This window comes from Motacilla alba, chromosome 3 (assembly GCF_015832195.1).
Source record: "Motacilla alba alba isolate MOTALB_02 chromosome 3, Motacilla_alba_V1.0_pri, whole genome shotgun sequence".
Lineage (NCBI taxonomy): Eukaryota > Metazoa > Chordata > Aves > Passeriformes > Motacillidae > Motacilla > Motacilla alba.
The window spans coordinates 4,023,354-4,036,064 of record NC_052018.1 but is presented as its reverse complement, the minus strand read 5'-3'; the positions used below and the strand labels follow the sequence as shown (position 1 = coordinate 4,036,064).

Here is a 12,711-nt window from a genome sequence, read left to right as displayed (position 1 = left end):
AGAGCCATCAAGGTGGTGGGGGAGCTGGATGTGGGGGATGTGGAGAGAGATGAGGAGAAATTGGGATTATTCAATCCAAGGAAGAACGTACAAAGGGATCTTATCCCCCCTAACAGTTCCTTGTCTTTCCAAAGGGGTTTTGGGACCAGAAGAATTGATGCCCAGACATGAAGCCACATCTGGGGTGCCCTGTATTCCTGTCAGCTTTGCAAACATAGGATAAGGGAAAGTTGAAGTTATATTTTGAAGACGCATAACTTTGAAGACACTTTGAACACTCATCCAGCAAGGAAAGACCACTCTGCCGTGGCTCACCCACTGCCCTTCCGAAGGGATTTGGGGTGCAGAGTTATGGAGTGGGAGGGCAAAAAGAAATGTCCAGGAGATGCAAGGGGACATCCTGACCCCGGTGTGATTTGAACACACAGCCTTCTGATCTGGAGTCAGACGCGCTGCCATTGCGCCACGAGGTCAGGGGTGGGACATTTCCTGCTGAAATATCATCCTGGAATTTGGGGAATTCTTTCAGGGAATGGGAATTTTGTTTCACCTGACACAGGTGGCACCATGATTGCCTGCCTTGCCTTGCTAAAGAAAGAGGGCTCTAAATGAGACACTTCAGAGGAAGAAGGCCAAAAATGGCCACTGCCCAGAGCAACCCTGCAGAGCCTCTCCCAGGAGAAACAGACTCCTGGATGTGGTGTCTCCAGAGGGACAGGAAAAATGGTGGGCCAGTGTTGGAACCCTGGTTACTAAGAATTTTAGCCTTTCTGTGCTGACAGACACTGACCTCTAAGAGAACACTGCATTTGACCTGAGGTCGTGGAAAAGCTTCCAAAACCGAATGACAGAACTGGGATTATGGGTGTGGAGTTTGAATAGAAGTGTGTGATATCACATAGTAGAAAACTTAGAGTTTAAGGTTTTAGAATATAGTAATATATATAAAACAAGATATAGAGCAGAAGCTAGTTCTTCTTCACCTTCTCCTTTGTAGGTTTGAGTAGTATTGTGTAATTAGATTTTTAAAAAAATTGCAATCCACAAGTAGTTAGTTATTAAGTCAAAAATAAAAATAATTAAAGTGTCATTTCTTAATTAAACAGTTTATCCTTAAAAAACCTTATAGAGTGAGATACAATTCCATTTTTAGTTTGTTAAATTAAATACTGTAGAACTCACAGTTTGTAAAACTATAATACAGATAAGAACTAATAAACATCTGAGTCCAAACATGAAATTCCATCTCACACATTTAATCCCAACTTTAAGAAAAAAAAAGCAAAAACTTCACAGCCCAGCACCTCCCTGGGGAAAGAAGCCCCATTCACCTGGAAGATGCATGGATATCAAACCCATGATTCACAGGGCACAGGTCATAACCAAAGTGAAGGACAAAGCAGGGAGGTGTGGTGGGTGTCTGCTGCACTTTGCCCCATGAGGAAGCTGAAGGGAGTGAAGGCTTTCTCTGAAAAGTGGAAAAAATTTCACAACTGCAGGCTCAGTCACTCCTGGGGGACCTGGACTTATCTCCATGTGATATTTCCCTGGAAGAGCAGTGTGGGGTGGTACAGTCAATCCAGGGTGCTCTTGGAGTGTTTAAGGACAAAGATTCAGTGTAAGATAATGACAATAGAGAGAGGTTTCTGATGAACACCATGAGGAGTTTTTCTCAAGAAAAGAGTAAAAAAGAAGACTCCGGTCCATCCCACTTCAGAGTCCAGGTGAGAATATTCCTGAAATGAAGAAAGAATGTGATGATGGGTGGAGACGGGGACCATGGACTTCCCAAGGGCAGAACACTCTGGGACGATACAATTCCTTCCTCAATGGCCAAAAGGACAGTGAGGAAAATGATTTATCTTGACTTTGGTTTCACCTCTGACAGGGTCTCCCAGACATGTCCCTGCAGCAGGACATGTACACAGAGCAGCTGAGCTCAGTCCAAAGCCAAAGCAAAGGGCCACCACCAGGCACTGAGGGGGTTGGGGTCAGGGGCTGGTGCTCCAGGGGACCCTTCACTGCTGGATGCTGAACTGGGTGTGGTTTGGGGGTCTCTGTGGTGGGAGCAGAGGCTGTTCCACAGAAGGAAGGACACGGCCAGCCTGGCAGGGACACGGGAGTGACCAGGGGACAGGGCCAGTGGCGCAATGGACAACGCGCCTGACTACGGATCAGGAGATTGCAGGTTCGACTCCTGCCTGGCTCAGCACTTTTAGCCCATGCAAATCCCTCCTGCTCCCTTTCTGAGCACCTGCCTTCTCCTGCCCATCATCCATCCTCCCTCAAGCTCCTGATGTCCTGTCCCACACTCCAAAAGGGGCAGGGATGGGGCCCACACCAGAGACAGCGACACCACAGAAAATCCCACAGCAGAATGCAGGTGCCTCCTGGGAATGCAGGTAGCTCCTGTACTGGTGTTCCACAGCCAGGACAGAACCAGCACTCCCAGGATGTCCTGGCACCTCATGTGCCTTGGTCCCTAACCCCCTCCAAGGCTCTCACTGTTCCTGCTGCCCTTTGTCAGTGCCTTGCCAAGTTCTGCTCTGGAATCAGTGCCCTGCTCACAGCTTTGATGTCACAAAATGATGTTCTGTGTGATGGTGACGTTGGGGAGATGGAAAAAAAGCCTGGAAGGTTAAGGACCTGAGGAAGACAGCTGTTCCTTGTCACCTCCACCACCCGTTTCAGGGTGATCCAGGCAGGACTTAAACCTGCAGACTCCTGATCCATAGTTAGGTGTGTTCATGGTCCTCTGAGCAACTGGCCCCAGCCTCTGATCCCACCTGCTGTCCTCACTTCAGGACCACCTGGATTTATTGGTGGTTAAAGGGAAGTGGCAGGATCTCACCTTGCTCCCACCTGCCCATTCCATGTCAGCCTTGCCCTCCTCACCTGTGGTCCCACCGGTTCCACCACCCAGGAGAGGAGATGTCAGTACTGAGCTCCAGGCTCAGCTGAGCTGCTCTGGAGGTTGGAGGGCACATCTTGCCTTGCTATGGGATGTGTTTCCCAGGCCTTATAGAACTCTCTGGAGCTGTGGTGCCCAGTGGAGGGGAAAGCTTAGCCCAAGACCACCTCCACTTGCTCCAGCCTGGTGAGAGAGGGGTGGGCAGGTGAGCTGTAGCAAAATCTTGCTTGATGGCCAATTGGTCTGGGCTACCCTGCACATGGACACCTTCAACCTTCCTGGCCCAAGCCACAGACACAGTGAAGGTACAAAAACAGTGATGACAGCACCATGAGTGTGCAAATGTGGGATGAAGCAACAAAAGAATGTGGAAATGGGAATTTTACATCAAATAACAGTGAATCATGTTGGAAATGACACGTGGTGGTCTCCAGTCCAGACTTCTGCCTAATTTATGACGTGCAGATCAGGACTGCATGCTCAGACTATGAATATCTCCAAGGATGTAGAGGCCACAGCCTCTCTGGGCTCATCTCTTGGTGATTTACCATCTCACAGAGAATTTTTTTCACCAGTATGTCCAGTCAGAGCCTGCCCTGATGAGAGGGAAGTTTTGCTGTGCAGGAAGGGACAATACCAGAGAGAGGCAGGGCGCCATGGGGGAAAATGTCCCCTGTCACCATCAAAAAGACAGCCAGGTTGTGGGCAGGAAAATTGCGAGCCAGGCAGGAGTCGAACCTGCAATCTCCTGATCCGTAGTCAGGCGCGTTGTCCATTGCGCCACTGGCCCAGCCCTCGCGGTGCCCTGGGGGCTTCCCATCGCTGGATGGGCTTTGTGACGGAATTAATTAGATATAGGAAAAAATACATTTTAGGAGATCCCTGGGAAGCAGGTGATCTAATCCCCACTCTGAGCACAAGAGTCTTTGACATCAGGTTATAGCAAAACGTTAAATAACTTCAAGGATGAAAACTCCAAAGCTTCTCTAGGACCTTGTCCTATTCTGAGACCATCGCTGTCACATGGAGAACTTGGCAAGGCACTGACAAAGGGCAGCAGGAACAGTGGGAGCCTTGGAGGGGGCTGGGGACCAGGGCACATGAGGTGCCAGGACATCCTGGGAGCGCTGGCTCTGTCCTGGCTGTGGAACACCAGTTCAGGAGGCACCTGCATTCTGCTGTGGGATTTGCTGTGGTGTCCCTGGCTCTGGTGTGGGCCCCATCCCTGCCCCTTTTGGAGTGTGGGACAGGACATCAGGAGCTTGAGGGAGGATGGATGATGGGCAGGAGAAGGCAGGTGCTCAGAAAGGGAGCAGGAGGGATTTGCGTGGGCTAAAAGTGCTGAGCCAGGCAGGAGTCGAACCTGCAATCTCCTGATCCGTAGTCAGGCGCGTTGTCCATTGCGCCACTGGCCCTGTCCCCTGGTCACTCCCATGTCCCTGCCAGGCTGGCCGTGTCCTTCCTTCTGTGGAACAGCCTCTGCTCCCACCACAGAGACCCCAAACCACACCCAGTTCAGCATCCAGCAGTGAAGGGTCCCCTGGAGCACCAGCCCCTGACCCCAACCCCCTCAGTGCCTGGTGGTGGCCCTTTGCTTTGGCTTTGGACTGAGCTCAGCTGCTCTGTGTGCATGTCCTGCTGCAGGGACATGTCTGGGAGACCCTGTCAGAGGTGAAACCAAAGTCAAGACAAATGATATTTCTCAGTGTCCACTTGATTACTGAAGAAATCATCTCTTCAAAGAAATCTATTATTTTGGTCTAGTGTGGTCTGCCTTTGGTAAATCCTTGGCCTTCCAGTCATTTTCACATCTTTCCTCTTTTTGGGCATGTCTTTCTTGAGGGTTGTTTCCATAATGTTCAGGCAGACCCTGAGCTGCCCAGACTAGAATTTTCCAGATGGTTGTCCTTAATATTCTTGAAAAAAATCCATGCTGTTCATCAGAAACTTGTCCCTTTTTCCCTAATCCTACACCGAGTAATTGTTCTTTATTCCCCTCCAGATATTCCCAGGACTGACCCTACCACCCCATGTTACCCTGCCAGGCAAGCATGTCCAGGTCCTCCAGAAGTGACTGAGCCTGGAGTTAAAAAGTTTCTTGCATTTTCCTGAGGAAGGCATTAACTCCTTCTTGAGCTAAATTATGGCCAACACACACAACAACACAAGCTCCTTGCTTGCATCCTGACCCATAACTTCCATCCAGCACAGCTCCCTGCTCAAAGGAGAGTTCTGGGTGTCATGTTTCCCATATAGTCTAGTCCATGCCCCTACACCCTGAGCCCTGCCCCTCTGTCTTGGTTTGAACAGACAGGTCTCTGCTAAGGAAGAGAGGAGCCTTCCTTGAAATGGAAAATGGAAACCCCCTCCCTCCGAATTGTTATGACTTTGAAATTAAGGGGCTCTCAGGTAAAGATATGGAATAGGAGCAACAGTTCTTTACTAGGAAAATTAAAAATACAAATGCAATAGTACAAAAAGAAAACAAACCACTGACACAGTCACAACAGGACCTGACACCCTGTGGGTCAGGGTGGCGGCAGCAGTGCCATTCCATGGTGGCTGCAGTCCTGGTGGAGTGGCAGATATGGTTCTGTTGGAGCAGGGATCCTGGAGAAGGCTGGAGTTTTCCTCTGAAGCTCCAGTGGTGGTGTAAATGGGCCTGGTCTTCCTTTACGAATCCAGTGGAGAAAAAAAGCTGCTCCTCTGGGAATCCACAGGTTTGGCTGCCTGTGGCGTTCCAAACCTCAGATTATATCCAGGTAAGAATGTGTGGCTCCTCCCCCTGGGTGGAGCATCTCCCAATGGGGTGATGTAATTTTATCAGCCATGCAGGGACACTCACTGGCCCATTAACAGAAGAGATCTTCCCTGAGGGAGGATTGGTTTGTGGAAGAGATAAAGAAAAGCTGCCCAATTAACAGAAGATAACTGCCCCACCTCTGACAGATAGAAACAGATCACACACCCCCAGTCTAAGACACCCTCCTGCAGAAGAGCCCCCTATAAAAGCAGAGGGGTGCCAGTGGTGCCCCAGACTGACCCCGGTGTGATTTGAACACACAACCTTCTGATCTGGAGTCAGACGCGCTGCCCTTGCGCCACGAGGTCGGGGTGGAGGGGTCCAGGGGCCTAGGATTGCCCCCTGGGAATGTCGTTTCCATGGGGACCACCCTGGGATGTCCCCGCACCCTGGGAGCAGGGCTGTAGCTATGGAGGGACAGCCTGAGGGGAGGGTGGCCAAGCCCTGGCTGCTGAGACCAGTCCAGGCTGCAGGATGAAGGTTTGGGGTGGGATGAGGGGACCTACAGGGTCAATGAGGGCAGGAACCGGGCTCAGGGATGCTCCAAGGGAGGATGGTGGCTCAGGGGGGAACACAGGACAGCCCAAAGTGGGTTTTGGCTGTGGAGCCAGAAATGGTTTTGGTAGAGTGAAGCACCCATGGGCTCAGGACAGTCACAGCTCCTGATGTCCTGCCCCAGCCACAGCCCTGCGCTGGCTGGGAGTGGCACCTGGAGCTCCTGCAAGGAGGGCAGGATGTCCCACCACTGCAGGCAAGGTCCACCCCCAGCTCCAGCTGCCCAGTCCTTCCCTCATGGGTGCTTAGGGCAAGGCTGCAGTATCGGTAAGGAGGTGAAGCCTTCCTTAGCCCTCTCCAGCTCTATTCCCAGCTTCATTCCCACCCCCTGGAGACATGCTGGAGGCAGTCTGCTGGCTACCAGAGTGTCTGGAGAGGGGCAATAGAGGCAGGGGCTGTGGCCAGCAGTGCAATGGGCAAAGCACCAGGAAACTCCTCCCTGGCTCAGCCTAATCCTGGTAAAAGCAGAGGTCTCAGTATTACTGTAGTTACAGAGATTTTTAAAGTTATAGAAATGTTATAAAATTCCATGAGGCTAGAAAACATTAACTTTATAGTTAAACATTTACCCTGAATGTGACTCCCTCCAAAAATTCGATTCCTCTCTAAAATTTGATGCCTGAAACCAAATCCCATCCCTGCTGTCCAAACATAATAATCACCACGCATTTTCCCTGTGGATTACCAGCGCTGAGGATGGAGCAAAGAGGCATTTCCTCTTGCTTTTACCTTTCCACCTGAGCAAACCCTGCACCACAAGGTCCCTCTCTCCTCCAGCACCTTTTCCCACAAGAGGGAGCCAGGAACCAGCTCATGGGCTCCATGAGCTGTAAGTCAGGCTGGAGATTAATTTCATTCAGTGAAGGAACCTCCATCCCAAGGCCAGACTGGAAATTCAACTTGTTTCCTTCTTGGAGATACAGTGTTTTTTCCTCCACAGCCCAAAGGTTTTGCCTATTCAACCCTAATGTTTGCTATTAGATTTTCCCCCCGTATTTTTCCCTGCTGACCGCTCCCAGTGGCACCTCTCCTCATCTATCCCATTCTGTCACTTGCTCCTTACAATGTTGTAAATAAAGCCAGGTTTTCAGCCAGTTCCAGGACCACTTCAGCCCAACTGCAGTCAAATCCTGCTGATTTACATTGCCATAACACAAATCTGTTTAAGTGCTTTGGGGCAGCAGATGTTTCCCATAAATTTAGAATCCCAGGTATTATTTTCAGAGCTGTCCCATGACTGAAAACTTCAAAATGAATAAGTCTTCCCTTCTCATAAAAACACCCTTACTCAAAGGGATGTGAGTCCCAGGCCAGATCAGCAAAACCCTCCAGGGGTGGGGAATTCACCACTGCCCTGGGCAGCTGTGCCAGGGCTGGACAGAGCTTTCTGTGAAGGAATTTTTTCTAATTTCCAATCTAAACCTCCCCTGGTGCAATTTGAGGTGATTCCTATTGCTCTGTCCCTTGTTTCTTGGGAGAAGATCCTGACCTCTGGTTTTCCCCTCCTGTCAGGGAGTTGTGCAGAGCCAGAAGGGCCCCCTGAGCCTCCTTTTCTCCAGGCTGAGCCCCTTTCCCAGCTCCCTTGGCAGCTTCTCACAAGAGATCCTTAGGCAAGGGGCTGAACTTCCACTGTGTGTAAGCATTTCTTTTGTGTTCCATATAAAACATGTCTCTGACCTGGAATAACCTGGGAAAGTAACCTGGGAAAGGAGGAGAGAAAAAAAAAAAGAAAAAAAAAAAAAAAAGGTAACAAAGTGCAGAGGCATCAAGGCAGAGTGAGATAGTACTTGAATTTCAAAGAGTGGTTTTGTTTTTTTTTTTTTCCTGGGGTAATTTCTGATCCTAATTTGAAGGGGACTGTGATTGTATAAGCACCTGTGGTCTGACAGTGAGGACATTCTGAAGGGGAGGGATTTTGAATGTGAGATTACTGGGCAGTCACTCCTTTTCCTCCAGATATTTAACACACTTGAGGTTTTGAATTTATACTTCACCTCCCATGGAAATAAAATTTTAAAAGGCAAACATTTCCAGGCCATCACTACAGAACAAGACCTTTTTTTGTGTGTGTGTGATTCAAAAATAATTGTTGAGAAAACTGAATGTCTGCTCCAGTCTGACAAAGTACAATAATAGATCCTGTCTGAGAGCTGAGATAAATATCTCAGCCAGGATCCCCTTGGATTTAGAGGGAACCTGAGCCAGCTGAAGGGTTCTTGTTGCAGCCTTTGTTTCATCCCTGTCCCTGGAGTACCTGGAAAGGGACACAAAACTTTCTCCTTCAGGACTGGGTGGCACCTGCAAATTTGCAATGGAAAGCAAACAAAGGAAGCAGGGAGGCAGACAGAGAACAATCCACATGACTGAGGGGGAGGTTTTATTGTTGGTATCGAGGCTGCTGGGTCAGAACAACATCAATAAACACCTTGTGTAGAAAGAGGCTGAAGTAAATGATGGAGGCAGAACCTGAGCTGTCAGCTGCCACCTCCATGTGTCTGTTGATATCATTCAAATTCTGTACAGAAAAATGCTGAGGAAAACTCATGAATCTCACTTGCCATGTGCTCTTTGTGCACCTGCAAAGTTGAAGGTGCTGCTGGTTACACCTGAAAACAGATAATCTGCACTTCATGTATCATAGAAACATGGAGTGGCAGAAGGGTTTGGGATGAAAGGAATCTAAAAAATCATCTCATTCCAACCCCCTGACATGGACAGGAAGACCGTCCACTACACCAGATTTTTTTTCTTCACAGCACCTATCACAGACAAAAATACAACTATTTTATATGTTTGTGTATGGAATTATTATTATCATTTATTTATTTATCTTGGGAACAGCTGTTGCATCACAGGACATGCAGCAGAATCAGATATTCTCTCTTGTCCTGAGAAGCTGTGGCTGCCCCTGGATCCCTGGAAGTGTCCAAGGCCAGGTTGGACAGGGCTTGGAGTAACCTGTGATAATGAAAGCTGTCTCTGCCCATGGCAGGGGGCTGGACTGGATGATCTCTAATGTCCTTTTCAACCCAAACTATTCTATGATTCCATGATGATTCTATGATATTGCAGCTGCCTTCTGTCACGCCAAACAACGGCTCATTTCCTCCAGATAATCCAGTACCAACCACATTGACATTTCAAGTTAATGATGCTCTCTGGGTGGATCCATATTGATAAGGGACCATCCCAGCAGCCTTCCCAGTGGGCAGGCAGGCAGGCAGGCAGAGCTGTTTGTCCCCTTGTTTTTGTGCCCCTGAGCCATTGTTCAGGTTTAGCCACGTGCAGAGGTCAGGCTGTACCTGCTGCCTTCCCCTGCCACCCCAGACAGCCACAGCTGTTCCCACTGCCCTATAAATGCCAGAGAGCTCCCTCCTCCCCTGCTCAAAGGTTCTGACATCGTGGACCTGTCTCCACGCTGCAGCTGAGACTTTCCACCATGAAGCTCTTCTCCTGCCTCATGGCTCTCCTGCTTTTCCTCCTCCAGGCTGTTCCAGGTAAGGGCCAAGCCCCACATTGAGGTTTGCCTGTGCAGGAGGTACAGCTCGCTCCTGTGGTGGTGCAGAATGCCTGTGCAGGAGGTACAGCTCACTCGTGTGGTGGCGCAGAACATTCTCCTCAGCTCCTTTTCTTAGAGCAGTTTCCTATTTCTCAGTCTAAAAGCAGAAGTGAAAAGTTAAGGTATGGTGAGCAGATGTCGCATCAGAACCTCCTCACACAAGCCTCTGTCAGGTGTTGGTCTTATGACTCTTTGAAATGTCTTTTGTGGCACTATTGGATGGTGGCACCATGGAAATCACCTCCTTTTCTAACCCCAGGGTTAAAAATTATCTCCTCTGTGTAGGTAAAAGAGAGCAGAGGTGTTCCCTGGTATTGTTCAGGTTGAACTGCACCACTGACTTCAGCTCTCTGAATATTCTGGTTCCCTTTCCTCAGCCCTTCTGCTGCTCTGACTCGTTTTCTGATTGTGTTTTTATCCTACCTGTTCTTCATGCTCAGTGAAACTCCTCACCTTGAAGAAAGGTTTCCAGAGAAAGACGGAATTGGAAAAACTGCTTGTTCCTTTTAATTAGGCCAGATTCCGCTTTTTGGGGTTTTTTATAAGCCATAATTTTATCTTCAGGGCATGTGGTGATCATGCTGTCCCTTGCATGTCCCTGCAGCACTGCAGTCCCAGAACTCAGAAGCATCCAAGACTGGGCTGTTCCTTCCCATTACAGCACAGATGGCCTGGATATGTTCAGAAAATTGCCTCAACCTCTGTGTTTTACTCCAGTTGTACAAAAAACCTTCCTTGAAATGCGCTGAGGTCCCATAAGTTCCTCAAAACTTCTGGGTTTTGGGGGTATGTATGTCAGATCCCTAACTGGGGTCTGTGGGGTTTCAGCAGGAGAAAGACCATGAGAATGGACTGATCCTGCAGCACAACTGGGAATCCCATTCCCCCTGTAGGTCTCGGCTTGCCCAGGGACACCTTGCGTTGTTTGGAATACCACGGCTACTGCTTCCATCTGAAATCCTGCCCAGAGCCCTTCGCTGCCTTTGGAACCTGCTATCAGCGCCGGAGGACCTGCTGCGTTGGTATGTGTGGGAACCCTGCCCAGGAGGGCAAAATTTGGGGGGGAAAATGGCTGAACTCAGCAAAACAAACTTTGCCTCCAATTCACAGAATCACAGAATGGTTTGGCTTCAAGGGACACCTTCCACTATCTCAGGTTGCTCCAAGACCCATCCAACCTGGCCCTGGACACTTCCAGGGACGGGGTCTAAGCCATCTCTTTCCATGTAAAAAGATGGACCTGTGTGTTCCTCCACTGACATCAGTGTGGAGCCTTTGGGGCTGGCCAAAATACCCCAAAGCTCTACGTCCAACTAGGGAAATAAAATAAATGTTTTGGCCCACAGAGAGTCCTCTTTCCTTCGTAAATCTTCCTATAATTCTCTGTTGGGCGACTGCTGGCTGCACCCACCTTGCTGTTCTTAATAGGTGCCAACTGACCTCTTCCCTGTTATTTTATCAGAATCTTCCCAGAATTGCTTGGTTTTGGTGCTCCTCAATAGATAATCCTCAGCGTAAATAATTCATGAATATATACTTTAGAAACAACTGTGCTAATCCTAAAGTTCCTCTGATCCAGCATCCAGGATCTGTCCGTGGCCAGAAGTGGATATTTCCTTGCAGTTACTCTGTGTGTGTAAAGAGACCACAACCACATCATTACATTCCCTTATATATCATTCTGGCTTTCGTGAAACTGCAGCTCAGGATTTTTAGATTTAGGTATCCTTGTGTTTAAAAGTCCTTACTGGATTTTTCTTCCCCCCCCCAGGTTAGGAATTCCTTCCATTTCTTTTAAAGCCTCATCCCTCATAATTTTATTAAGTGCCACCTATTTGAAATTTTGTCATTCTGCATCCAGCTTTTTCATAGCTTTACAATATCCTTCCCTCATTTAATTCTTTTCCAAGCTGGTGGGTCACAAGTTCCTTCTTTTGCAGAAGTGCTGTGATAAGCTGCAAAGTTCATCTTTGTGTCTTTGCTTTTTGGAGACACAGTAAACACAACTTCCCAACAATTTTTGTGTATGAGATGGTTTGGATGGCAGTGTCAGGTTTTCTGGTTTGACTCAAACTCTCTGAATTGCAGACACAACATCCAACTTCCACATCTGCCAAGATGAGGGGGGCCATTGTGTGCCCCCAGAAATCAGATGTCTGCAAGAGCAAGAGGGACTCTGCCCTCGCAGAGGATGGAAGTGCTGCACAGAAGTGTGACAAGGACCTCGTGGGACTGCAGAAAACCATGGGAGAGAACAGCCAGGAAAGCAAACAAGTTTTATTCCAAGTGTTGTAGACGTCTCTGTTGCTCTCACCATGCAAAGTGTGTAATTAACTAGAGGTGACGTGTCTTTATAGAAAGAGGACAATAAATGCTAAATAAACAGGAGTAACAGTAATTTATTTATGGAAAGAGGCAGAATATCTCTCTATTACGCCCAAATGCAGAATTGCACAAAAATTTGCTGTTGTATCCTTGCAAACCCCATCCCCTAATCCTTCTTATCAGTGTAATCTTATTTACCGTGCTTGATTTTACACTTGGATGCTTTAGAGGACTGAGGACACTTAATCACAGAATCATTAAGGTTGGAAAAAATCTCCAAAGTCATCGAGTCCAACCTGTGACTGATCCCCACCATGTCACCCCGCCCAGAGCACTGAGTGCCACATCCAGTCATTCCTTGGACACTTCAGGGAGTGGCTGAGGGAGATGGGAAAGGGGCTCAGCCTGGGGAAAAGGAGGCTCGGGGGGACCTTCTGGCTCTGCACAACTCCCTGACAGGAGGGGACAGCCGGGGGGGTCAGGCTCTGCTCCCAGGGAACAGGATGAGAGGAAATGGCCTCAAACTGTGCCAGGGGAGGGTCAGGTTGGACATCAGGA

The 12,711-nt window shown here is 48.7% G+C and overlaps 1 protein-coding gene and 5 non-coding genes across 6 annotated transcripts; 2 read left to right on the top strand and 4 right to left on the bottom strand.

The window, feature by feature from the left end:
• Window positions 1-401: 401 nt before the first annotated feature.
• Window positions 402-473, bottom strand: TRNAW-CCA. Its single transcript has one exon. It is a non-coding gene; the product is annotated as a tRNA-Trp (tRNA).
• Window positions 474-2,136: 1,663 nt separating this feature from the next.
• TRNAR-ACG lies at window positions 2,137-2,209 on the top strand. The gene has a single exon. It is a non-coding gene; the product is annotated as a tRNA-Arg (tRNA).
• A 1,419-nt stretch (window positions 2,210-3,628) lies between these two features.
• Window positions 3,629-3,701, bottom strand: TRNAR-ACG. Its single transcript has one exon. It is a non-coding gene; the product is annotated as a tRNA-Arg (tRNA).
• Window positions 3,702-4,253: 552 nt separating this feature from the next.
• On the bottom strand, window positions 4,254-4,326 carry TRNAR-ACG. Its single transcript has one exon. It is a non-coding gene; the product is annotated as a tRNA-Arg (tRNA).
• A 1,624-nt stretch (window positions 4,327-5,950) lies between these two features.
• On the bottom strand, window positions 5,951-6,022 carry TRNAW-CCA. Its single transcript has one exon. It is a non-coding gene; the product is annotated as a tRNA-Trp (tRNA).
• A 3,686-nt stretch (window positions 6,023-9,708) lies between these two features.
• Window positions 9,709-12,044, top strand: LOC119699835 (gallinacin-11-like). Its single transcript, XM_038133830.1, has 3 exons — window positions 9,709-9,766; window positions 10,722-10,850; window positions 11,917-12,044. The coding sequence occupies exons 1-3, from the start codon at window positions 9,709-9,711 to the stop codon at window positions 12,042-12,044; spliced, it is 315 nt and encodes a 104-aa protein (XP_037989758.1).
• Window positions 12,045-12,711: the final 667 nt, after the last annotated feature.

What these genes read in the sequence shown, in the direction of transcription:
- LOC119699835 (XM_038133830.1), top strand. Translation starts at nt 9,709, where the DNA reads ATGAAGCTCTTCTCCTGCCTCATGGCTCTCCTGCTTTTCCTCCTCCAG. An exon ending in CCTCCTCCAGGCTGTTCCAG is followed by an intron (nt 9,767 to 10,721) that starts GTAAGGGCCAAG and finishes TTCCCCCTGTAG; the next exon opens with GTCTCGGCTTGCCCAGGGAC. An exon ending in CCGGAGGACCTGCTGCGTTG is followed by an intron (nt 10,851 to 11,916) that starts GTATGTGTGGGA and finishes TCTGAATTGCAG; the next exon opens with ACACAACATCCAACTTCCAC.